General features: G+C 39.5%; 2 protein-coding genes and 1 long non-coding RNA gene across 4 annotated transcripts in view; 2 read left to right on the forward strand and 1 right to left on the reverse strand.

The window, feature by feature from the left end:
• Positions 1 to 2: 2 nt before the first annotated feature.
• LOC146315004 (uncharacterized) lies at positions 3 to 4,545 on the forward strand. Of its 2 annotated transcripts, none has more exons than XR_014771844.1 (3): positions 3 to 516; positions 1,992 to 2,161; positions 4,406 to 4,545. It is a non-coding gene; the product is annotated as an uncharacterized LOC146315004 (long non-coding RNA). The 2 variants fall into 2 exon arrangements; XR_014771843.1 differs by lacking the exon at positions 3 to 516 and adding an exon at positions 1,575 to 1,697.
• Positions 1,969 to 7,959, reverse strand: inaa (internexin neuronal intermediate filament protein, alpha a). The gene is made up of 5 exons (XM_084735846.1): positions 7,656 to 7,959; positions 6,512 to 6,742; positions 4,400 to 4,927; positions 3,037 to 3,161; positions 1,969 to 2,189 (listed from the first exon to the last, which is right to left on the reverse strand). Exons 1-5 carry the CDS (start codon positions 7,947 to 7,949, stop codon positions 1,988 to 1,990), a joined length of 1,380 nt encoding a protein of 459 aa, XP_084591972.1. The 5' UTR covers positions 7,950 to 7,959; the 3' UTR covers positions 1,969 to 1,987.
• Positions 7,960 to 11,739: 3,780 nt separating this feature from the next.
• Positions 11,740 to 27,629, forward strand: part of sertad2b (SERTA domain containing 2b) — a 48,457-nt gene continuing 32,567 nt past the window's right edge. Inside the window, exon 1 of the mRNA XM_084736541.1 lies at positions 11,740 to 11,927. The gene's annotated coding sequence lies outside the window, so the exon portion shown is untranslated. The remainder of the gene's footprint in view (positions 11,928 to 27,629) is intronic.

Consider the following 27,629-nt stretch of genomic DNA (forward strand, 5'->3'; position numbering starts at 1 on the left):
TGATTTATAACTCTGTCTGAAGGCAGCACAACACCTCATGTGAAAAGCTGCAGACGGTTTACCTCTTTGGACTGGGATCTTCATTTTTCTATTTATGATTTTGGGTCTGATATCAGAGTAGTTGTGATTTAAAGGGCTTAAAACAAAAGGACTACCACTACCAAAGGTTTGTGTGTGTGCGTGTGTGTGTTTATACAGAGCTTAGATGTAAATACTCTGTTTTAATTACAGATTTGTGTTGATTTCATGTCGGAGCTGTTAACTTTGATGTAAACCAGGTTTCATTACAGCTCATCAGAGCACAAAAGAAGCTATTTAAAGGGAGTTTGTGTGAAGAAATCTTTGATAGGAGTTTCTTAAAAATACTTTTCTTACTTGCTTAGAAAATAATTAATAAATGACAGATGTTTCCTAATTCATCCATGTTTCCTGTTTTGTTTTCAGGTTTATGATGAAGATCTTTAAAAGTCTTCTAAGTGAACAATGAATCGAAATACAACCCAGATTCCAAAAAAGGTGATTTGCAAATCCTTTTCAGCCTAAATACAGCACAACGACAAGATATTAAATGTAGGCCCAGAGAAGTCTGCAGCATTCTCTCTGAATTCCAGTTTTCCACAAAGCAGTGAACCTTGACCCTGCAAGGATGTTCCTTTAATATCCTATCACCTGTTATCAACTCACCTGTTTACCTGTTGAATGTTCCAAACAGGTGTTTCTGGAGCGTTCCACAACTTTCACAGTCTTTTGTCGCTCCTGTTCCAACTTTTTTGAAACATGTTGCAGCATCAAATTCAGAATTAGTGTATATTTACAAAAAACAATGAAGTTAATCAGTTTGAACATTAAATGCCTTGTTTTTTTTTCTATATTCGGTTGAATTTAGGTAGAAAAAGATTTTTGGAAATCATTGCATTCTGTTTTAAATTCTGCTTTACACAATGCCTCAACTTTTTTGGAATCTTTCCCAGTGTGGCTTGAACCAGAGGAGGTTTAAACCTAACTGGCATTGAATGAACATCCTTCTGTATTTGTGAATTCTCTGACTTGCACAGAAAATGCAAAGGAAACAAATTGTCAGTCATGTCATTTTTATTCAGTGCAACTGAGACAACAGTGAGTGTTTTTGTCCAGTAGCTGTTCACACTGACTCTGCAGCTGGATGAAATGATGAGTTGGACTACATGAACTGTTTGATGCAGCACTGCTAAAAGGTTGTGTACCTGATTACACACCATGATGGCTACTCTCTTTAACACAGAGTAATATCTGTATGTGATTGTTACCTCGGTAGTAAACATCTACACTTTGTAAAGTCATTAAACAAAACACAAGTGTCGTCCTCCACACACACTATGTGCCTAAAGTGCTTAAAATTGAAATCAAATCACTAAAATACTCAGAAATCTGACTTTTGAAGACCTGAAAACAATGACAGACAAATGCAGAACATAGAGAACTTTTGGTGGAAATATCGGTTCTTTAAATGAAATTTTACACCCAACATTTGGTTTCTTTCTCTTCAGATATTTAGTCTCTTACTGAGCAGAATTCTTTTCTCGCAGTTTCAAACAGCAGCAAAATGGAAATTCATCCCCAGAACGTTGAATAATTGGTCACATATTTACTCTGCTGCAATATTTCCAATGTGTTCATCTCCTCCGGTGACGTACAGAACATCTAATCCAGAGTTTCAGGTTAGTTTCCATGGTTTTATGATGATTTACAACCTAGAAATACAGACAAATGTCTCATTTTATTTAAAGAAAACTTTGATAGTTTAAGAGTCCAAAGATCATCTAAATACAGACCTACAGTCGAGACAAAATGTCAGTTTTTAGAATAATTTTTCAAGAAGATAATATCAGCTCTAATTCCAAAACCTTTGCCTTTATATTGTCCTTGTTAATCACAGTGTGTGACTATAAACTCTATACATACACAGTGTATCCCTGCTGTCTGTGTCTGTCTGTCTGTGTGTGTGTCTTCAGTTGTTGGAGTTGATGTCTGCCTCGTCTTTGTCCTCACTGCTCTCCTTGAAGCTCTCCTTCTTGGCCCCGTCTTTCTCCCTCTGGCTGCTCCTGGAGGAGCCGGCGGCGGAGGTGGCGGCTCGAGGATGGTAGCTGTAGCTGGCAGCACCGAACGACATCCCTGAGTTAAAGTGAGTCTCTTCGCCCTCCAGCAGTTTCCTTTCAGGACCAAAGGAAGCACACGTCAGACGGGACAGAAAGACTTAAAGGGGGGCTTCAATATTTTACGACTTGGACCCTGTTTTCTCATGTTTTGCGACAATTTTTTTTAGTAATGTAATGAGGGAGGCCGCTGCAGCTGGAAGAACCAAAACTAAACCATCAGAATACGACCACTAAAGACTCAGACTGTTCCTACAGAGAGACTGAGCTCTTCAAGATCTTTTTTGTTCAACCAGAAGCAGCTGTTATATTGCTCTCACCAAATTCACCAGATTTTTACTGCAACTGTTTAGCTAACTAGCAAACAAGGAAACTTTTTTAAAAAAAAAACGTTTTAGCAAGCTACCGAACAATATAACATTTTCTTTAAAACAAAACAAAACATAAACTAGCTGGCAAATAATGTCACATATTGTTTTTATCGTTTTCTTTTTATGCACCGTTAAGGAATACAGAGCAGCCAAATCTGAATGTTTTCCCCTCCTTTTATACTTACTATATCCTGACATCACATGAAATTATTCATTTATTCATGTCTTTTAATTTGGGTAAGCAGTCGTCTCCATACTGATTAAACTCCATTTACTAATTTACTAAACTGAGATTAGATTTTAATTGTGCAGCAGAACTTTAAATAAGTGTTGCTAAACTGTGATTACAACAGATCTCAGATTAAATTCATTTTTGTTGGTGCAAACCAGTCTCAGGCACAAAGACATGGGAAATAGGGTCCAGGTTGAAAAAATACTGAAGTTACCCTTTAATACACCTCAGAATGCTTAAAGATTTTTGGATGAGTCAAGAGAATTTTTTTGTCGGGTTTGTCCTTTAATCCAGTCAGCACCTGTAGGCAGCGATCTCTATGTCCAGGGCCATCTTGACATTGAGCAGGTCCTGATACTCTCTCAGGTGCTGAGCCATCTCCCCCTTCAGGTTCCTCAGCTCGGTGTCCAGGTGGCCGATGGTGTCCTGTCACGGAGGAAATAAGAACGAGAGATCATCTGACACACATTAAATTCACCCTCTTAGCATGGATTCAGGCTGTTTTTAATCCCCAGTGATGTGATGAAGGCTTTTCTGTGGTATAACTGCTGAGCACAGGTTCCTTCTATCCTTTAAAGGAATATAATAACCTCTGAGGCTTAGCGTTACCTTCTGTAGAAAGCCAGAGAAAGCAGGTGGCCTTCCTGTGTCCGATTTAGCAGGTCGGAGGTTAATCTAATTGACACGCGGGGTCAGTTAGGCTCGTTAAAGTGACTAACACACACTGAAGGTTGTGTTTGACCTCAGACCTTCAAAATGAATCAGACCATCTTCACATTACATTGTCAAATTTCTTTTAAAGGAATAGTTTGGATTATTTGAACTGTGGTTCAAATGTGACTTATCAATAATCAGTGTGTTACCTACAGGAGATGGTGATAGACACGCCCCCAGTTTGGAGAAGAAGAGATATGTGCTTTATTTAGAATATTCTGTTTTCTGTCTGGAAACTGAAATTATACATGTCAAATATCTCTCTCTGCAAACTAACTGAAGTCGATAGGTGAACACGGTGCAGTTTTATTCTCCCAGGAGCAAGTTACCTCTGATTTTAATGGATTCTACAAAAAAAAACTAAACATATATTTGGGGTGGGGGGGTGGTGTTTCTAAAATCCTGGCTATGGCCCTGCTAAAAGTTACAAGTGAATTTGACCCTTTAAAGGACCAGTGTGAAGGATTTAGTTGCATCTAGCAGTGAACAATCAGACTGCAAACCAGGGATGTGAAGAGAACTGATACTTCAGTACCGAGTCGAGGCCAAAATTCTGAAAACCTGGCAGTGTTCATTTTTCCACGGTGCTGCAGATGCAGAGAATGCAGTTCTTGCAGACCTGACCTGTATGCCTGTGAGTGCTTTAGTCTGTGCCAAACTCTGTCTCTAGTTCCAGTGTTTGTTTTGTCCGTTCTGGGCTACTATAGAAACATGGCAGCCTCTGTGGAAGAGGAGCTGCTCCCTCTGTAGATATAAATGGCTTGTAAGGTAACAATTCTTATTTTCTGGTGATTATACACTCATGAAAACATGCTGATGAATATAATATTCCATTTCTGCATATTCTTCCACTAAATCCCTGTAAATCTGACACACTGGACCTTTATATGTCCCTCCGTTTATATCAGTTAGATATTATTATTTTCTTTTTCATGACTGTGATCTCCCACCTGCAGGGCCGTGACTTCAGCGTTGTGTGACTCCTCCATCTCTGCGATCTGCCTCTCCAGAGACTCGTTGGCGCCCCTCAGGGTCTCGATCTCGATGGTCTTGGACTGCAGCTGCCTCCTGAACTCGCTGATCTCCTCCCTGGTGGCCCTCATGGCCTCGTTGCTCCTGGTGGCCTGCTCGCTGAGGCTGGCGAACTTGCTCTTGTACCACTCCTCGGCCGACTGCAGGTTCTTAGAGGCAATGGACTCGTACTGGTTGCGGATCTCCTTCAGGGCCGAGGTGAGGTCCGGCTTGGCGAGCTCGAGCTCCACGGAGACCTGCTGCGCTTCCATCAGGCTGCTCAGCTCCTGGATCTCCTCGTCGTGCACTTTCCTCAGGAAGGTGATCTCGTCCATCAGAGACTCCACGCGGCGCTCCAGGTCCAGGCGGACGGCAGCAGCGTCATCCACGTCCTTCCTGAAGGACCTCAAGGTCTGTTCGGCCTCCTCCCGCGCCCTCACCTCCTCATCATACTTCATGCTGAGCTTCTGAAATGAGACATGAGAGAAGATATAAGATAAATAAGATTTAAAAAATCATATAAAAGATATCAGAGATGAGTTAAGATGATCAGATTTTGAGACATTAGATGACACAACAAGAAAGACGATGGTGAAGATGAAATAAAGATGAGAAAATTTGTGATTTCTAAAGAGAAACTGGGCTTTCCTGCAGCAAATACTAAAAGAATACAACAAATAAAAAAATAAATAAAAAATAAATAAAAATAATCTTCTGACATCTTCCTTATCCTTTATAAAACTACAAACTTAAATTCCCAAAAAAGTTGAGAAGCTGTCTAAAACATGAAGAAAAACTGAATGCAATGATTTTCAAATCCTTTTTGACTGATATTCAATTGAACACAGTACAAAGAGAAGATATCTAATCTTCAAACTGAGAAACTTCATTGTTTTTGTTTTTTTTAAAATATAGACTCATTCTGAATGTGATGCCTGAAACGCGTTCCAAAAAAGTTAAGACAGGAACAACAAAAGACTGTGAAAGTTGTGAAACGCTCCACAGATAAACAGGTGAGTTGGTAACAGATGATGAGATATTTAAGGAGCATCCTTGCAGGAGTGAGATTCACCACTTTGTGAAAAAACTGTTTAAGAACAAAGTTTCTCAACACAAAACTGCAGGAATTTATAGATTTCACCAACTACAATCCATAATATCATTAAAAGATTCAGAGAATCCAGAGAAATCTCTGCATGTAAGGAGCAAGACTGAAAACTAACACTGAATGTCTGTGACCTTTGACCCCTCAGGCAGCACTGCATTAAAAACCCTCATCGTTGTATAAAGGATACTACATGGGCTCAGGAACACTTTGGAAAACTGTTGTCAGTAAACACAGTTTGTCTCTGCATCTACAAATGCAAGTTAAGACTCTACCATGCAAAGAGAAAGACATATATCAACAACATCCAGAAACACTGCAGACTTCTCTGGACCAGAGCTCATCTGAGACGGACTGACGCAAAGTGGAAAAGTGTGCTGTGGTCTGACGAGTCCACATTTCACATTGTTTTCACAAATCATGGACGTCGTGTCCTCTGGGCTAAAGAGGAAAAGGACCATCCAGATTGTTCCCAGCACTGACTTCAACAGACAGCAGCTGTGATGGTATGGAGGGATTTGGAGCCACATATGCTGCCATCACTGACGTCTTTTTCAGAGACGTCCCTGATTATTTCAGAGAGACGATGCAGAGACACATTGTGGACGTGTTCCAACAGCGTGTCTTCATAGTAAAAGAGTTCAGGTACTAGACTGACCTGCCTGCAGTCCAGACCTGTCTCCCTGTTGAGCAGCTGAAGTTGTATATCAAGAAAGAATGAGGAAGAATTTACCTTTAAAACTTCAACAGTTACTGACTGAGTGGTAAAAGAAAAGTTGATGTATCACAGAGGGAAACATGATCCTGTTACAACAGAAAACAATAAAGTTTATCAGTTTAAACTTTGAATATCTTGACTTTGTGTTGGATTCAATTGAATACAAAGAGAAAAAGTAGTGTTTTTTCCAACTCTTACAGAATAAAGTTTTGTATCTGATGTTTCTACCTGCAGCTCGTCCTCCATGTTGTTCCTCTCGATCAGGATCCGGTTCTTGTCCCTGCTCAGCTCCTCCACCTGCGACCTCAGGTCCCTCATCTCCTGCTGGTAGAGGTGAGCGATGCGGGACGGCTCGCTCTGCTTCTGCCGCAGAGACACCAGCTCCATCTCCAGCACTTTGTTCTGCTGCTCCAGGTTACGGACTTTATCAATGAACATGGCGAAGCGGTCGTTCAGACCCTAAACAACAGGTCACACAGAACACTCTGTTAGGGTTCTAACAGCAGACGTCACCGTAAATCTCAGTGCTTGAGAGTCTGTTAGCTTTTCATGAATCTAAAAAATATTCTTTTTCCCTTGTTTTCACACTCTTTGCTCACTTTAAGACATACTTTATTAATCCTTTGGGTAACTTAGGCTCCAGTCTGTTGTCATTTTACACACACAGGACTGAAATACACACAGATGCACAAACAGGACCTCTAGATGTGCATTAATACGATGAGATGGTAAAGTACAGTATGACTTATATTTTTGCTTAATTTAAAGTATATTTAAGGTGTACTTCAAAATAAATGTCATTAAGTTTGAAGAAATATATCCTACTAATTCTGAAGTACTTAAAGTCTTATTTTAGTGTACTTTATTGTAAACGTACATTAGTGTACTCTAAACTATACTTAATTGAAAATACCTGTCAAGTTAATTTACTTTTAAAGTGAAAAAAATTCAAATCCTTTTAATTAGTATTATTCATTAAAATGTACTTTAATTTCACTTCATTAGAAGTGTATTTAAATATCCTTACAAAACCTGCACCTTATTATAAGTATTTTAAGCTGTACTTCAGTATATTTCGAAAACGTTGCACATAGAAGGTAAACTTTAAGTTTAATAATCAATATTCACAGCCACATACTTTAAGTTTACTAAGTATTGTTTCACTTCAGCACATAAAAGTTCAATAAAAAAAACTTAAAATTATGGTTTTGTACAATTTAATTACAACTAAAATATAAAAATTCGTTGTTCCAACATAGCAAACTAATTAGTCTGACTGCAAATGCATTCAAGTATACTTTAATTTAATATACTTATCTTTTTGTTCTAACCTAACCTGTAAAAAAGTTTGATCACGTGTCTCCAGACTCACCTGCAGCTGCTCCTTCTCGTTGGTTCTGATGACTTTGAACTCGCTGTTGACCACGGAGGTCTGGGTCAGGTCCAGGGAGTCGGAGGGCACCGGGGAGAAGGAGGAGGAGCGTCCGACCCGCCGGTACACGTTCATTGAAGTCGCGCTGTTGCGGGACGCGGCCATGGAGCGGAGCCCCGGGGAGCTCCGCAGAGACGGGCTGCTCATGCGGGACGAGGAGGAGACGGAGAACCTCGGAGAGTCCCCGAAAATCTTCCGGTAGGAGGAGGAGGTGTAGCGGTCTGCGTGGCTCATGTCTGGTCTGAGTCAGAGGTAAAACTGAGCACATAAAGAGATTTACCGGAGCTTATAGACCGCAGGCTGCAGCCGGAGCGAACCATTTTACGCACGAGGACACACGACTCTGAAACTCTCCTGCAGGGGAGAGAAGATGTCCACTGAGGTTATGTTAGTTTTAAAACTGATCACAACAAACACTGATGGACATTTTTCCATATTTCATTAATGCCTCGAGCTCATGTCTCGCGCGTAAAAATGATGGAACCGTCCACGTGCGTCATGCGTTTCACCTGCGGAGCCAGCAGGTAGAGCTCTGTAGCTGTGTGACATCAGCTTTACTACAGTGAGTTCTACATATATGATTATAGTCCAGACATTTTATCCAAAGCTGCGGTTCAGCATCACACAAACCGCAACTTAAACAAACTCAACAGCTTTAGTGAGCAGGAGATTCACGTGGTGATTCAAAGGTGTTTCTTCACCGTGGCACCACTTTTTTTGCTCGTTAAAATAATAATTTAAATCAACATAACTATAGACGTCTATGGTAGGCATTATGATGCCCGTTGGTAAAAAATAGCTTTGAACGAAATGAACAATGTTTTGTTGTACAGAGCTGCACTACATCTGAGACAACAAAGATTCAAACTCTGTAAGTTTTGATTAATTCATACAAAAGATCAGGACAGTTTGAGATATCTGCTGTCAGAATGCAATAAGAACAAAGATAAAGACAATGATGTAAAACTATCATTCAAAATCCCACAAATTCACTAAGATATGAAATATTAATGGAAAATGAAATAAAGAACAGTATCTGTTTATGCTGATCTCCATCTGATCTGACAGATGGTGTTAATCCAGTTTCTTTGACCTTTTCCCTGAACTGGATCATGAAGTCATGACGGCATGTTTCACGCCTGTATTATGACAGATTTAAATTGTATATTTTAGAGAATCTTTCAGAGAAACGTGCAAATTCAGCCCAAATCTTTTCTTGTATCAATGACATTTATCTGTGAAGAGAGGAGGAGGTGGGAAGCTGCTCCTCTGTCAGGTTGTTGTTGTTGTTGTTGTTGCAGTCCTCCACCACCAGAGGACGCAGCAGGATAAGACACATCAGGAAAAGAATCAGAAACAGGGAAAATAAAGTGAACAGAAGATGACTGTGAACACAAACGCACAGTCATTAACAAAACACAGAAATGCTCTGATGTCTCTCTTAACTATTTTAGTCATCACATGATAAGTAAAGTGTCACACAGAGACGAACAACAACGACAAAATAAAATATGATAAAATTATGAGTGACACATCGAAAACTCCTAAAATGACTCATTCTGACGTTTGAGCCCCTAGAGACACAACAGTTGAAGTTGACTGTTTCACAGTTGGTGCTGAGGAGCGGGAAATCAACTGCATCAACGTACAGCTGCCACAGACGTCAAGCTAAGGGAAAGTTTCATGTGGAAGATAAAAACTCTGCACTCAACTTTCAAGAAACGGCTCAACTCTGCAGCACCTTTCATACACAACATGCAGCCCAAAGTGCTTCACATGGTGAAATTAAAACAACAGACAGGAAACAAATAAAAACAGACAAAGAATTAAAATTACTACCATATTTAAATACAAAAATAAAACTCAACTGTTTGTGATCACTGTCTATAAACTGATTTGAATGTGGAATCTGGGCTACATCACTGAAAGATCGCATGACTTGACGTGTGACTTGTTTGATTCTCACTACTGTGACTTGGTATTTACTTGAGACTTGATGACCTGACGTCTGCTTGTTAAGGAGGCACAGTTTGATGCAGCAGTCAAGTTTAAACATCGGTTATTGAAAGTAAAAGTATTGAAATGTGCCGCAGATTAAAATATAAATGCCTGCATTTCATGTCACATTCAGGGGCCGCACATGATGTTTCTGAGGGCCGCCATCGGCCCACGGACCGCACTTTAAGAATCCCTGGTATGGGTGATCTTTCCTCTTGATTACCTGCAGTGGTGAGGTCAGAGGTCAAAGACATTTTAGCAGGGCTGGTTGGTTAAACCAGGGTTCTGGATGGTTCCACTGTTCACCTCTGCCTCCCTGCTGCTCTGAAGGTAAATAATATTTTCATAAACTCTGGAAGACACAAATAGTTTGACTGATATTTTGGTGCATTCATTTTTTTTAATGAATATGTAACATGTGTCCCCGCCCACGTGCCTTTCATGGTCAGTGGGACTGATTTCCGTCGGTGGACCGGGAGCTGTCGTCCTTTTAAACCGACTCAGAGGGACCGTGGACGGTCTGTGGAGCTGCGTGACTCCGTGCAGCTTCCGCACGGGCGCTATTGGCCGCCACCGCGGTGTGGGCGGGACACGACGCTGTGACTCAGCTGTGAGTCACCGCACGACATGTCTGTCACACAGCGCCCGCTGCTGCCTTCATGGACCGTGGGAATAAATCAATCTTTCATGCTATCTCTATGGGGATTGTTTTATTTTTATTTTTTTATTTTTATTTCATATTATATTATCTTATTTTATATTACATAACTTTTTGCCTTTGTGCTGCTGCATCAAATTGAATTTCCTCTACGAGAGATCAATAAAGCTGCATGTTATCTTAAATTTACAGGGAATTTTAGCAGCAACAAATGCATGTCTATATATTATAGGGGAGACCTGGGCAGTTGTTAACATTGTCTATATTTTCCTTCATAACTCACAAACTACTTGAAATATACTAGTCATCTTTTGATGTAAGAAACATATATATGCCTTAATTAAAAATACCATTGACATATTTTCACTAATAAGGACAATACTGCAATATTAAATTTAATACAAGAAATCAGAGTCATTGGTTGGTGGCAATTAATAACTCGCTGTATCTCAAATAAAAGCACACCTCAGAGTAATCAGATTACTGCTGGTCTTCAGATGCCAGGCATCATATACATTCAAAGCAAATGTCTATTTCTGTTTTTGCAGAGGACTGGGACAACTACAGAAGTGGTAAGTAGATTTTAATTTTGAATTGAGTTAAAAGTAATTTTACCTTTAAACTTGGTGAAATTTGTTAATTTTCTGACACAAAACTGTGTCAAACACAGACAAACAAGTTGTAAGCTGCTCCCGAACTTGCAACCATGATGAAATCTTGTATGTTAGCTAGCAACACCCATATTAGCTTAGTTTGTTCATGTTCATTTTTAATCAATAAACTAGAGACACATTTTATGTTAATTTTAAGGTATAATATGCAAAACAAACACTGTGATAACTCACATTAACCATATTACCTATTTAAACTGTACCAGGGATTCCCAGACTTTTTACATTAAGGACCCTAACAATACGTGCACATTAGATGACGGACCCCCAGTTTTAGAGAATTTTGTCTTAAGAAATCCCAGCCTAGTATTTTTAAAAAGGTTTTATGATAACAAAGTCTTCATAGTTACCATAAAATTCAATCAATTGAAACAGCCAACTTTATTTCTTCCCTTGTCCAAAAAATATGATAAAAGATGAATAATGTTCTATTCTTTTGCTGGGGACCCCATACAACCCACTGAAGGACCCCTGTTGGTCTCCGAGCCCCAGTTTGAAAACCACTGGCCTAAACTACCTGAAATCTTTATAGTAGAGTATTGTACGTAGCAAGCAAAATCTCAAGTGAGACATGTTTTTAAGAGTTGTTGACCACCTACGGGCAGAGTAGAGTAGTAGATTATTCATATTTCCTACCGGTCTCATGACACTTAAATGCATCACCAGCCTGGCTGCTCTTACATGACTTCGCATTGGCCGCGATCTGTGACATTGGAGACGTTGGACTGAGTCTGTCCATCAGTTTTTAGGTAAAACAGAAATTAGACTTCTGAACATCAGCGGAGTGAGACTTCATCTGCCGAATCAACAACACATCCCGACTGCTTTTTATTTCACATCTATTTTTCTACTTTAGCACCGTGCTGGACGGATCTGCCGTAGAGGGTGAGTGTCTCAAACTGCATCTTCAACTCTTCTGTGTGTTGTGTTTTGGTGTCTGGTTGTGATTATAAGTTATGTTTCCCTTTAACTCTCTGTTTGTACGCGAAGTTTTACACTTTTTTTTCACCTTAATCGTGTCCAGAAAGTAGTTGTTTGTGTGGTAAACATATGACATGTATGTGTCTAATGAATGGACAGGCACTGTTGCCTGTCTACATCACTCAACGCTTTCACAAGAGGAAAAGCGCAGCGTGGAAATCCCGTTACGCACGACTCTATTGCGCGTTGACCGTGTACCACCAAACCACACTGGAAATGTTGTCTTTTTTCCTCTTGCAGATTACTTAAAGCTGACACACGAAAAAACAAGGCTGCGGATATACTGAACATATTTGAGTGAATCTGCTCTTCAAATCGGCACATATATGACACACTAGATATGACCTGTTATTATAAAATTTTTCATTTTGGAAATGGTGCCCCCTGTATTTACAATCCTCTACTGCTGCTCTCACAGTAAGACTACCGTAAAGACGAGGGTGAATCAAAATCTAAAACTTTAAGTTATATGAATATGTGTCATTTTTGGTACATTATTTGTATGCCGAATTCAGTAAAGGATTGGAGAGAAGAACATGTACTTTCATTCGTACTCGGGAGTGAATAGCTTCTTTCCCAAAAGGCAAGATCATAATCTGTCTATCGCGCGTGTACCGCGTAACACCAAACTGCACTGGAAAAATCGTCCTTTTTAAAATCTCGCTTATAATGTAAAGCTAATGCACAATAAACCAGGCTTACGATACATTGACCATATGTAAATAAATGTGATCTTCAAATCGGCATGAATGTGACACACCAAATATGACTTACTGTCATCAGATCTTACATTTTGGAAACGGGGTCTCTGTTATTGACGGTCGTCTTCTGCTTCTCTCACAGTGCGACCGCTGTAGTGAACAGAGTGAAAATCTAAAACTTTAAGTTATATGAAACTATGTTGTTTTCGGGACATTATTTGTATGCCGAATTCAGTAAAGTGTTATGAAGATCAATCTGCATATCTATTTGCATTTGTCACCCTTGAGTTATACCTTCTTTCCTATAAAGCAAGGTCAATATCTATCACGCGTGGACTGTATAGAACCAAACGGCACTAGAAAAACTGTATTTTTTAAAATCTTACTTACTATTAAAAGCTAATACGGGATAAAGCAAGGCTTTAGATATGCTTACCATATTAAAATGAATCTGCTCTTCAAGTCGGCATACATTTGATATGCCAAATGTGACTTATTATCAAAAAACGTAAGTTTTGGGAATGCTACTCTCCTGGAAGATAGTGAGACTTTCGTAATGACCAGGGTCAACAAAACGGGAAAATCGTTATTTTTTAAATCTGGCTTATGCTTTAAAGCTGATAAACGATTAAAAAAGGCTTGTAATATATTAAACATATTTAAGTTAATTTGCTCTTCATATCGGCATGTATCTGACACACCAAATATGAATTATTATCATACTATCTAACATTTTGGAAATGGTGCCCCTTGTATTGACACTCCTCTTAATGAATGAAACCTGAAAGCTGAAATTATATGAAAATTTTCATCATTTTATTTATGTCTAATTTAGTAAAACATTGCAAAGATGAACATATGCAAGTCTCCTGCAAGTTATAGCTCATTTGTCGTAAGACAAGATCAATAAGTTGGTGGATTTATCAGCTGGATAAATTGTCCATGCTTTACTCTCTCCTGTCGCTCTGAGGAGAGCAGCACACATTTGCTGCTGCTGCTGCTGCTGCTGCCTGGATTATATAACCAAGTTGTCTCTAAGCTCACACACACACACACACACACACACACACACACACACCACCACCACCACCACTGACTGACAGACACATCCTGATCTGCTGCTCCAGTGCAGCTCAGCATTCCCTACTTGGGCCTGATCCACACATAAAAATTGCTGTTTGTGTGTGTGTGTGTGTGTGTTTGTCTGTGCTTGGATGTGTGCATGTAGAGTCATCAGGTTCAAACTGCAGGAAAAAATGGATTGTGAGATTATTCTTTTAATGCAAAGTGTAGCAGTAGAAGTACAATCATAATTATTATTTAATGCTCATGTTGGCAAACGTGAGCGACCTGTTGTTGTGTTTCTGTTGCAATGTTTGGGTTTATTTTGTCTTACTTTATAATTATAGATTTTTCATTTCCTTCTGCATCTCTTCAGCCTGAGGTTCAGTCTCAGTTACTGTACTCAAAGGGAAAATGTAAAAGACATATTTTGGGGTGCTGCAGTAGCTCAGGTAGAACGTGCACCCCGTGCCTCTGCAGCTGCTGTGGGTTTGGGTTCAACCTGCAGCCCTTTGCTGCATTTTTGATGCATTTTCTCATCATATCATGCAGCATTGCTGTTCATAATCTTCAAAAGATGCATCTCAATAATTTTTTGTGCTCGTTCATGTAGTACGACTACTAGGTTAAATTTTGATGAACAATTTTACTTCACATGCTTAACATAAAATGACATGTGCTCTTTGGAAACAGACTAATATCTGGAGATTTCACATTATTAACTCAGTCTGTAATTCTGGTTTCAACGCTCTACACTGAGCAGCTACAGCAGCCTCAAAGGGTCAAAACTCAAAATTCAGTTTCATAGTTCTATTTAATATGTGAAGGAATTTCAAGGCTGTTTGTGCTCTGTGCAGTTTTCAGGAGCTCTATTCATTTTGGCCAAACATCATATTTAATTTATTACTTTCTCATAGCATCAGCTTGCTGAGCAGGAACAGCTAAAGTCTTTAATTCACTTCTTTTATGTGCAGTACAGACGTGATGCTGCCGAAATGAAACTGACTGACTGACTGACATGTGATGTGCATTGTTTTCATATATTTGATCTCATGATATACAGTGTTTACAAATGTACAATTTAACTTTTTCACATGGACTGCTGTTAAAAATCAAACAAAAATTGCATCAAATCATAATATCAAATTGCAATACTTGTAGAGTTGATAATATAGAGAGAAATATTTTTTTTTTTTAGGCCTTAAGAGGTAAAATGATCCAATATTTCATTCTGATTATAGAAGAAAAACCACAAAAAATTACAGATTGATGTGGTTTTTCTTCTTTCCTTCTCCCTTCATGAGATAAAACTCACTGTCAAAGCTGATCAAACTGTACATAAAGTATGTTGTAGTTAAAACTAGCTGCTACATGTGCATCAATGCAGTCAAAGGAGACGTATTTCTGCTTTATGAGTAGCTTACTTTAACTTTTGATACTTTATTAATCTGTCAGTACTTTTGTACTTTTATATGAGTTGTATTTGGCATGCTTTTACGTGTAGTGGAGTATTTTTAGTTTGTGGTATTGGTACCTTTACTCAGAAACGTCTGCTGTATACTGTGTAGTGTTTATAAGAAGTATTATATGGTCACTTTTTCTTCTCTGATAGGATTTTCTGCAGTAGCTTTAATTAGGATCTCTTACTCAGATATTTCCACAGCATCCATCTAAAATTAGTGTTGGGATAACTCTCTACTTTCTGTCTGTGTGCTGCACCAGTCAGTTACTCAGTCTGTCTGGTCTGTGTTGGCCCGGCCCGAATGAGTCGGCTGCTGTCAAATGGCCACGGGGGCTGCCGGAACTTTGTCAACGGGATTACACAAGCAAGCAGGCTTCTAATTTAGCAGCTAATCCAGATTAAGGTGCCGTGGTTCGTCTGTGCTCCCAGCCTGGGGCTCAGACGCTGCGGCCCGTCTGGCACACAGAATCAGCAGCCGTCCAGCAGCCAACACTTGATCACTGCTGTCTCTGTCTGAAGTGAACGATGCATTCAGGTCCCTACTGTACATCTGACATCTGTGCAAACTCACAGAATGAAGAGAGTAAATGTTTTGTAGACAGATCAGTAGAAACCATAGCTCACCTTCTACCTTTGAAGGAATGTTGTTCTTGCAGCTCTGATGGATTTTTTAATTACTTCCAAATAAAAGTTTTGCATTTTTTAAAATTAAATCTGGACTCAGTTTGGAATAAAATTGGAGAGTTCTTCTCATTGTACTGAACTGTTGATGCACATGACAGAACAGCTGCAGCTGAGCTTGTTTTCACCTGACCTAATGCACTGAGCTCAATAATCCAGAGTTTAAATAAACCAATCTGCAGGTCGAAATATTAACGAAACACCTTAATAAGTGACCTGACCGTCTCAATATATCTGAGCATGTCAGTGCGCCCGTGGCTGCAGACGTCTGTCTCTGTTGGAAGAATAGTTTGTTGCTTGGAAAGACCATCATCAAACTTTTCGGGCTCTGTTCCAGCTCAAAATGTCTTTAAACAAGACACTAAACCCAAACATTGTCACTCATTTTATCGCCCAAGTGGGTATTTGCATCCACCAATACTCACTTTATTCTTATGTGTGTTGCAACTCTTCAGTTTAATGTTTCACTTTGGTATTTTCACTCTCAAAGCAATTTTACAACCTAGAAAATAAAACACAACTTGGAGATTTACTGCCAAGGTATTGAAATTTAGCTTTTTTCATACTTGAAAATGATATTCAATCCTCGATCCTTGGTACGATAGTATTGAAGCAATTCAGTTGGTGCCATAAAAATACAGAAGTTCTGTACCCAGCCTTAATTTAAAAACACTTCAAATAATCTGAACTATCCCTTTAACATGCAAATACAATATAATATCATGTTCTGTGGTGTATTTAAGTGCCATAAAGGGGGATAAGTAGAGTTTACCAACTTCAGAGTATCCCTCTGTGTCAGATCTTGGTCAGGTGCCGTATTTCTCTCTGAGTTTTAAACCACTAACTGCTGGTTGGTGTTTCTGTTTTTTCTGACCTTCTCCTTTAAATGCATTTGGCATTCAGTGTGGAGAATCTGACAGGGAGACTGAAAGAGACAGAGAGAGAGGGAGAGAGCTCTGTGAACTATAAATAGACAGTGGGAGAGAGTGGTTGTGATGATAGCATCACCACACAATAATCCCTCAGTAGGACTGGCGAGGCTCCACTGCACTACAGCAGCCTGAGCAGTGAGCAGGTATCTCCTGTAAGAGGCAGCGATATGTGACCCCTCCGTCTCAGTGTCTCAGTGTCCACCTGCTGGATTAAAGCCTGTTAATGTGGACCTGTGGGTGAGGGAGCATGTTTCAGTCTAAAATCAGAATAATCCCTTTAAATATGTCCTGTTCAGGAGCTTACGGGTCAGCAGAGAGCAGACAGAGGTGCAGGTCGGTTTTCCATTCGCGGGCTTCAGCTGCCATTTGTTGAATGTCAGGCTGGACCCTCACTGAGGCTCCCATCAGCCACCTCTCACCAACTAAACAGTGACTGATCTTCAGCTGCACTTGGAGCTCTAATTGCAATATTTCAAATGAAAAGGAATCAATTATGATTCTGCTGAATTAACAGTTTGCAATAAATGCAACACTTTTGTTTTTGTTTCTTTTGTGCACACAAAAGGGTTATTTCTCTCAAAACTCTGACACAAATTTATTAAAATCCATGTTAGTGAGCTCTTCTCCTTTTACAGGTGTGTCTCAGACCCGTCAGGATAAAAACATGCTCTAAAATGTGACGTTTGATCCTGAAAAAAGACTTTTATTAGACACTAAACTGTGACTGTTTCACATGTTGAGTCATGACCCACCCTCCTCTGCCTCTGATTGGCTGACCCTGATGTTCTAACCAATCAGTCATCATGCCTAAACCTAAACAACCCAACACTCTCAGAGATAGCGGTTCCAAAAAGTTTCTTCCGGAAGAAAGGGCCGAGGTTCTACCCAGAACCACTTGATTCTGCCTTTTTAAAGACAGGGTTCTTTGTGAAACTAAGGGTTCCATTGAGAACCCTTTTTGAAAGAAAGAGTTCTGTCAAGGGTTACCATAATATGAAGAGTTCTCGGTAGAACCCCAAAGGTGGATTCTAAATAAAACCCTTAGAACCCCAGAGAAGGTTGTGGAATTCCTTGGAGAACTCTTTCATCAAGGGTTCTTTGTACCATAATATAAAAGGGTTCTCAGTAGACTCCCCCTAGGTGGGTTCTAGATAAAACTCTTGGAATATGAAAGGGTTCTCAGTAGAACCACGTGGTTGGATGTGAGATAAAACCCTTGGAAAACAGAAGGGTTCCCAGGAAAATGCTCTGGATGGGTTCTAGATAAAATCATTTAATTATGGTGATTATAAAAGGGTTCTCACAGATATGACAGAATATGACAGGGGTCTTGATAGAACCATGGAATAGAAAGGTGCTTGGTGGAAACCCCTGGATGTTCCTGGAAATTGTGACACACTGCGGTATGGATGCAGCCTGAAGGTTCTAATGCATTGAACTGCAGTTGTTCTGTGACTCTACAACAACATGTTAAACAAAGAGGGAGCATCAACTTGTCAGTGTCACACTGTCAGGATGGAGGAGGAGGAGGAGGAGGAGGAGGAGGAGGAGGAGGAGTGTGTAGGAGGGGGTATTCCATCAGAGTGCATGATGTAACACGGAGCTCTGCACAGGTAGTGGAGCAATGAGTCACTGTGTGGAGGGAGGAAACTTGATAACACCCAGGATAACGTGATAACATCTGTCTGTGTGTGTGAGGGTGAGTGTGTGTGGCTTCAAAATGCTCAACGTGCTCGACAGAAGCGCCCGGCTTAAGAATTAATTTACACTCACTACATGTAAACTAGACTGTCGGTGTGTTTTCAGTATTCGTGGAGTTTCATAGCTGTGAGTGAAGGTCAGGATCTTGGAAACAGAAATTCAATATTCTCTCACTTTTGCTGCAGCTTTTACAGGTTTGTACAGTTGCTAAAAAGCATCGGTCAATACTAAATCCACTTTTTCCAAACTCTTCACTCGGTGTGCAGCACAGCTACACAATTAATCACATTGAAACTGCAATATGGCCAAGTGCAATATCCAAACTGCAAAACCAAAACCAAATCGCAATTATTTGGGGGAAAAGGGCGCAACAATCCCTGAAAAAGCCAGTGGAATCCTGGAGAGACTGTACAGTTCTGTGTACCGTCCCCTTTTGTCTGTTTGGTAATGAGACGAGTAAAAACACAACAGCTGTGCTCATTTTCAGCTAAAATTGCAATCCACTGTGTCTGGAATGACTCATTTTATTGTACATATTGTGCTAAGATTCTCTATATATTTCAACATGGTTGCTGCAGAAATGCAATAACCTTTATCCATTATTCTGCTTTGAATGTGTTTTTAACAGTTTTGTGTGTCAGAATTTGAAAAATGTGCTGCAGATATCAAGTATTTTGCAGATGGTGCAGTCTGAATGAGGGAAGAGGTGATGGATCTGGGACAATGTGGTTGCTTTAGTGTGAAAACAATGAAAAATTAGTCAGTTTGGTCCAGATAGACTTCTCTTTCAATGACTGTATGAAGAGTTTTAGCAACGTGACCTCAGTTTTGATAGATGCATGTTAGTGGTTGAAAAAACAGTGAAAGTTTATTCCATAACTGCACATAATTAGCTCATGTGGGGACATAAATCAAGCAAAATATAACAGGCCAAGGATGTAGCCCTGAGGTACTCCTTATTTCGTCTATCTATCTATCTATCTATCTATCTATCTATCTATCTATCTATCTATCTATCTATCTATCTATCTATCCTGGCTCTGCTGGATGCAGGCTCATCTATTATTAATCATTTGTTCTTTTGGCTCTCGTTAAGAGGCTCTGCTCTGCAAACGCTGCTCTTCTGACATCCGATCCCCCTGTTCATGTGTGTACAACATGTGTGTGTGTGTGTGTGTGTGTGTGTGTGTGTGTGTACAGTATGTGTGCCTCAGATCTATAGTTGTGCAGTCTTGTCTCCTCAGGATCTGTGAACACAGCACAGTACTTCAGTCAGTCATTACATGCTAAGTGCTCAGTGATGCTCATCATAAATACAGTCTGTAAGCACCACAGATAACAACATGCATAATGTTGCAATGAATCATGATAATAACAGAAAGCTTTTCCTCGGAGCTAAAAGCTTGCTTCGAATAACAGAATTTTAGCAACACTTTCATTTTAAAAACACCAATGAAACCCTGCTGCTTGCATGTAAATCCTGATTTTAGTGATGAAGACGTAATAAATTTGTTGTTTAGTCGGGCCAGCCATGTGTGCATGTTTGTGCATATGCGTCTGTTTTTCATATTTCCACTAAATAATCACTAAAATAAGTTTCTGAAAACATTTTAGGCAGAGACAGCAGGAATGTTGCAACGTTTTTGATCAACACTACTTTGTTTGACAGTTTGATCTGAGTTTCAGGAGTCTGGAAGCCCTGGATTTGTTAAAAACACATTGTTTCTTCATGGTGCACATTGCACAAACTAATCATATTTTATTATGTGACAAGGCTTTGTTGAAGATCTGGGTGGGTTTAGGGACAGAAAACACATGGTTATGGAGAGGGACAGATCATAGTTTGGGTTAAAATCATCTTTTTTGCAAGGTTTTTCACAGGTCTGGGGTTTCCCTTGCTCTGCCTGGTTACAGTGTTTCTCATCTTACAGCTAAACAGCTAAAATATGCTTCTGAAAACATTTTGAGTCAGAAACAGACATGCCCAGAAGGTACAGCTACGTGGGGAAAAAAAAGGCCAATCGACCAATCGATTGGTTGAACAGTTGAATTTCAGTCGGCCCAGATTTATTTCCATGTTTTTCTTAAAGCTACCACAAGGAACTTTAATCTTGGGTTGGTTTTGGAGCCCCTGTGGACAAAAGTGGTAGTGTTTCCACAAAATATAATCTCAAAATTAAAATGTTCTAAATATAAATCTCTTGCCATAGAAACCGTTGATCTTCTTGCATGTGGTCTGTTTAACTTATGTAGGTCACATAGAGACATCAGTAATAAACTGAGAGTCTTTTATAAACAGTTAAAGACTCACTGTAGTAGCTTTAACATGAAATTATTGTGTATCTATTCCAGTTTGCTTTCCTCACCATTTCCTGACTGTTTTAAGATGCACAAACATGATGGTTTTACACAAATAAAATATCTAAACAAATGATCTCACATTATCTAATCTAAGCTTGTGTGCAGATCTCTTGTGTTTTTCCTCATAATGCCTCAGAGTTGATCTTTTAGGTAAAGGTGGATGATGTGATCCACTCACACACATGCACACACTCAGTACATGAGACAGAAAGAGAAAGAAGGAAGCGAGAAAAGGTGCTGCCTGTGTGAATAATGAAAAGGAGGTCAGTGCCTGAAGGGGTGGGGTGATGATGAACACTCTGCTCAAATAAAGGCACTGACAATACAACGCTGTTACACACACACACACACACACACACTACATCACAGAGTGATGATGGATTGACGAGTGATGAAGCAAACTAAACTTGCACGATTCATTGTTGCACCTTCACCGCCTCTTAAAGCTTCTACAAGGAGTTTTTAATCTGCTAATGAAACAGTCTCAGTTTGCTGATGTCTCTATATGACCTACATAAGTTAAGGAGAGATCGGCTCTTTCTATTGTTATTTTTAATTCTCCTTAAAATCGGATGTAAGTAATTAGGGGTGTAGATCCCCACAGACAGTGAAGCACCTACTGCAATATGACAACAAGTGCAAAATGCAACCAGCAAAGATTTCGCAGGCTTTTTGAGGGGAATTGTTGCAGCCTGAAACAGTCAAAATAGAAAAAAAAAGCAAATCAAAATCAAAAGCAACTTGTTCCAGAAAGAATGAAACCACACTCTGTTCTGGGTGTGAACCTCAACAAAAAGGCTCAAGATTACAAAAGGTCAAACAAAATAAGCTTTAACTGTAAATGAAGAAGTGAACGATTGTGTGTAGGGTCGGTGAACATGGATCGTCAAGCTGTATCTTTTTTTTTTTTGTTGATGTCATGGTAAGAAAAAAGGGTTGAGTCAAATAAAACTGGAAACTGGAGTCCACTGTTTATACGGCACAGGAACTATGGAGAGACAGGAAGTGGAAGTGGTGAAAGAAAGGTTGGTTGACACGTCATCACATCAGTTGAGGCCAGCTCAATGGACAAGTCACTCAGTTTCTGGCTTCATGTCGCCAATTTAAAATGACTTGTAGCCTTTGTCGACTTTAAGTTCCTGCAGTCCTGCAGCTACCAGCGCATCCTCCTCTGCAGAATATGCTGCGTGCAAAGATTCTTTGTCTTCAGGACATTTTGATTCAGTCCCACATGTGTACTGTCCAGCTCCTGCAGGGTTTCACAAGCTTTGTTTTGGGAGTGTTCCAGTCCAAAATGCCTGATTTCATTTCTAAAGAAATTCTGATCCATGTTGCAGTGTTTATGCAGTGTTTTTGTTCTTGTATAATTCATGAAAAAATCATTTTAAAAACCTTGTTCACTGGAGACGTGCCCTGTTCTGAGTGTTCTAAGTAACCTCACCTCAAAAAGCTCAGGATTACAACAATTCTAACCATATATCCTTGAAGACGTGCAGCTGGGTGTGTTCAACAAAGAAGCAAAATCTATTTGGAGCACAAACTCAATCAACAGCGAGCAACAAAAAGTGCACACACCATTGATAAATGTCAATAACAATGACCATCTTTGTGTTCTTTTCAGATGTACAATCATGACAGCTGGTCAGATTGACAGAAAAGCAGGACCATGCAGAATTCACAGAGACTGGTTGAATTTTCTTGAATTGTTGTGATCACAACTTCCTGCAGAGTCTGACTGCATGTATAGTTTACTGAGTTGTTGTTTGCCTAAATCTTCTTATACAGAGTACATATCTAGAAGTGTTGAAGTCTATTTTGAGGACGGTGTGTACTCCCACTATCCTGTCCACAGTGTTTCATTCAGTACAGTGTTCTGTCACTAACACAGTGTTACATAAGAGGCTGTAGTGCCCACACAGAGAAAAATCATTGATGGTGAATGAGTGGAGGAGTGTGAACAGGCCAGCAGTGATATTTGGGATATTTGGCATGCAGCCACTGTATGATTATGGCCTAATGATTATATACTTTGTTATACAGTGCTGTGTCAGCTTGGCAGCCGTTCAAGTGGCTGATATCTGTGTCAGTGGTGCAGAGTAGCATTATGGGAGATTACTGTTTGGGTCTGTGACTGAATGATGATGTGTGTTACACCATAATTTGGGCTTTGTGTGGAATAGTGTGTGTGTACTTGGAGTGACAAATTCACACACACCATTCAGTGTTACACACAGCCGGTCATGGATGCACTGTTGAAATGAAGATTGCTGCTCCTGTAGGAAAGTGGTTTCACTTTATGCTGCATCGCTCCTTCTTTCCTCTCCTTTCTATCCAGATGTTTTACAGATTGAGTAATTAGAATATTTTCTCAATTAATCAATTAGTTTTTTGGTCCATAAAATGTCAGAAAATAGTGAAAAATATCCATCAAAGCTGAAGATGGAATTCTGGAATTCAACTGACAACGTCACTGCAAAAGAAAAGCTAACACTGTTAGCTTGTTTACGTTCGTGCTGTTAGCGTCCCAGGTGCTAAATTGCAGTTTTCAGTGTGTAGGTTGCAGGTCAGAGGTTGTTCTTATTTCTCGGGGACTTTGAAAACGTAGATAGTGGATTCTGCAGAGCAAACGACCAATGGCAGGACTTGAACCTGCAGTGTGGACCCTGTGAGTCAGACTATAAATCATATCACAATGATAATATCAAATTCAAAATTGTTCAGCCCTAAAAGAAACCAGAAAATAATCACATTTGAAAAGATTTTCTTAAAAAATGACTCAAATTGATTATTCAATTATCAGAATAGTTGTGGATTAATTTAATTATTAACGATATCTTTCTTTTACCATGTGTACCTCAGTCAACTTTTTCTCACACACTTTTATGCTGCTTTTAGCACAAGTATTTATTAGTATTTTAAGTATTTTTACCTCAGTCATCTTGTTTTTATCCTGTATTCTCTGTTATTTTTTTAAAAACTGTTTCTAACACAATTTTATATTTGTAGATAAAGTAATTGACGGCACCATATAGAGATGTATGTGGAACTATGAGTTCCATTACATCTATAACTTGTTCTATTCTGCATATTTCTGCATAGTTGCAAGGATGAAAGTGGAAAACTCCTAAAAAAAAATCCTATTTTGATGCAAAAAAGCAAAATGGCTCAAGTGGCTCCACTTTCCCATAATCGGATGACAGACATATGACAAGCCTTTAAATCCTGCTCTGGTGAAATATTACAGAGTTTACTTTGAACCTAAACGTCACTCTTGGTTGACCTGCTCACTACTCATAGACATATGTAACCTGTTATGAGCAGGCACAGCTGAGCTATGAAGGTTCACAAGACAAAAAGGTTGTATCATCTACCATCCTGTACTGTACTGCTCTTTGATTTATGTTCATATAGTAGACTGAACTGTGCAAACTGCAGAATCACTTATATACATCTGTACGTGTGTGTGTGTGTGTGTGTGTGTGTGTGTGTGTGTGTGTGTGTGTGTGTGTGTTGAAGCCGGTTCTCATGACTCTTTGGCAGAACTGATCCATCGAGGATTTTTCTGTTCAATAATTAATGTGGAGGACAGCAAACACATCACTCTGCCATATACGGACTGTGTGTGTGTGTGTGTGTGTGTGTGTGTGTGTGTGTGTGTGTGTGTGTGTGTGTGTGTGTGTGTGTGTTTATCGTGTTTCTTTGTGTTTACTGGGACAGTTTGCAGGGCAGCCTGGGCTCCTCTGAGGGATTTGGTTAAAGTCTGTTGCACACAACATGGGACCAGCAGGACTGGACCACTGTGGACCGGACTGGGCTCGACTGATCTGGTCTGGAAGTAGACTGATGTTTGAGCAGCGTGTTTAGACAGATTATTAATCAACTTTTAGATTAATCACCAACTATTCTGATAATTGATTGATCGTTCTGAGTCATCTGTTAAAGAAAAAAGTCAAAATTCTCTGATTTCAGCTTCTTAAATGTGAATATTTTCTGGTTTCTTTCCTCCTCTCTGACAGTAAATATCTTTGAGTTGTGGACAAAACAAGACATTTAAGGACGTCATCTTGGACTTTGGGAAACATTTTCATCATTTTCTGATGCTTATTAGACCAACCAACAAGTTGATTAACTGTCACAATAATCAACTGACTAATCGACAGTGAAAATAATTATTATTGCAGCTGTAGTTTCTTCAGGATTGGATCAGACGAGTCTGGACTGGATTCTGTTCTTCAGATCATTTTCCATCCTATTTGCTGTTCTGCAGGTTTTCCACGTTGTGTTGTTTCCAGAAAACCTCGCTCCATTTCACTTTCCCTCCATTTGTTTGTTCGAGCAGTTTGGGGCTGAGAAATCTTGGAAGCAAAGCATTTTTCTTACAGGTTTGGTTTGGCTCACCGTCACCGTGCCGAAGGAGAAAGTTAAACTAAATATTTAGTAGTCCGGTTTGTTTTTTCCCCTCCAGTCGTTGCCCTGATCTGACTCCTTCCCCTCTGATGTTAGACAGGTGATTTTTATTTTGTTGCACAACACCAGCTCCAGTTTAGTCTTTCTGCTAAAGCTGTAGCCTAAAAATCAGCTCTGAGTTTGTGTTTCCATGCCTTGGACATGAAAATAAGATATAGAAACAACAAAATATAGATTCAGTAAGAATACAGCAACATACGGAGGCATCCATGTATGATGAAAGTGCCTGGATGTGGTCTGTAACATGTATTGACTTTTTAATGCTTCGTACAGGATGTGCTGATTCACATGTGAGCATCAGAGAAATCGATGGAGCAATCAGACTTTATTAATGTACAACAAGTCATGAATCAAGTGCAACTCCGAGTGCCTCACGTAAAAACACCTGAACAGATGAAACATTTCTATAAATATTATAAAACTAATGATAAAAATAAATGGAAACAACTAAGAAACAATTACCAGAGGAGCTGAGGGATCGACACCTGATCAAATTCTAGACCTGAAAATTAAAATCAGTCATGTATCAGTCGATATGATTATCAGTCGCTCCAGGATTTCACAGGCTGCTTTTGAGATTGTTGTGGCCTAAAATGTCAGATTTCACAACAGCTTTTTTTTTTTTTTTTTTAAATGTGATGCATGTTGCGATGTTTTTAGGCGTTTTTTGCATTGAATTTGCAGGAGCAAGAGAAAATTGCAAAAGAAAGTTGTGATTTTTTTATATGATTCATTAAAAATAAAAGGCATCTTGTTCCAGGGAGAACAAAACTGCAGCCTGTTCTGAGTGTTCTCAGTAACCAAAAAGGCTCAGGATTACAAGAACTCTGACAAAATCTGCTTTATTTGTAGATGAAGAAGTGCAGCTGGGGGGGGATTCCACAAAAAAGCAAAATCATTGTGTAGCTCAAACCAAATGATAAAATATAACAGTGCAAAGAGCATTGATTAATGTCAATAATACTGACAAATATTGTGTTCTTTTCAGTACCTGTGATAAAATAAGAAAAATATAAATGCAAAAAAATAGTGAATAATTAAACCAAATATTGAGTCGCTTCATTGAGACAGAAGACAGCTGTGACTGGTGGAACTTGTGGGAAGCGATGGAAAAAGTTGCAGAGTTTTGAGTTTTGAGATTGCAAAGTCGTACAGAATTCACGTGGTGAACACTGCAACTTCCTGGAGGGAGTGGCTTATAGATGACTGGCGGTCGGGATCAGTGGTGAAAAACGTGACTGGGGTTTATTTTGTTTGTCCACAAAACACTGCTGGAGTTTCGCAGGAAAACAGTGTTGCAGAATCTCCCAAACAGTGGAAATGAATGGTGACCAATTATCAAATGCAAAAAACATCTGGAAAAAAAGCATAAACTACATACAATTACATTACATTAAGAATATTTTCATCGCTTTACCTTTCTGTCAGACAGACTTTTCTGACTGGAAACTGCTGTTATACAAGCCAAATAGCGTTCTCTCCAAACCAACCAAACTCCATAGGTGAAATCAGTAATCTTAGCTCACAAAACACAGGAGCTGCTGGTCTGCCTCTGCCTTGATCTGTTAGTTTGTTTGTGTTATTGTATCACTTTGGTGCTTTAAAGAATTAGTTCAAAGTCGCACAGTAGCAAACAAACTAACAGATTAAGGCAGCAGTAGACCAGCAGCTCCTGTATTTTGTGAGCTAAAATTACTGATTTTGTTAATGGAGTTTGGTTGGTTTGAAGAGCGTCATTGCCTTTCAGACTTTCAGATTTCATTTTATTTTGACAGAATCCACTGCGCTGGTCGTATCGTAGGTAGATTTACTGTGATACAATTCAAACCACCGTTTCATAATCAGTTTTTCTGCAGTCTGTCTAAACATTCATCAGGAGAAGCAGAAGTAAATAGTTACAGTAGTCAGAGGACTTCATCATGAAATAACTCGAGGAATGCACCAACCATCACAAACTGATGATATATCACAGAGGATCTCAGGGGGGAGTTAACATGCACACGCACACACACACACACACACACACACACACACACACACACACACACACACACACACACACACACACACGCACAAACACAAACACACACACATATGAGCCGCTGAATGTAAAATAAGAGCTGAGCTGTGATTTGGTGCACAGTCACAGTTGTATGCATGTATGTGAATGTGTGAACACAAACTGTGCGTTTACTCTCTGCTTCTTTGCACCAACACATGTTCATCTGTTTTCCCCCAA

Source organism: Lutjanus erythropterus, chromosome 14, assembly GCF_056507025.1.
Source record: "Lutjanus erythropterus isolate fLutEry1 chromosome 14, fLutEry1.hap2, whole genome shotgun sequence".
NCBI lineage: Eukaryota > Metazoa > Chordata > Actinopteri > Lutjaniformes > Lutjanidae > Lutjanus > Lutjanus erythropterus.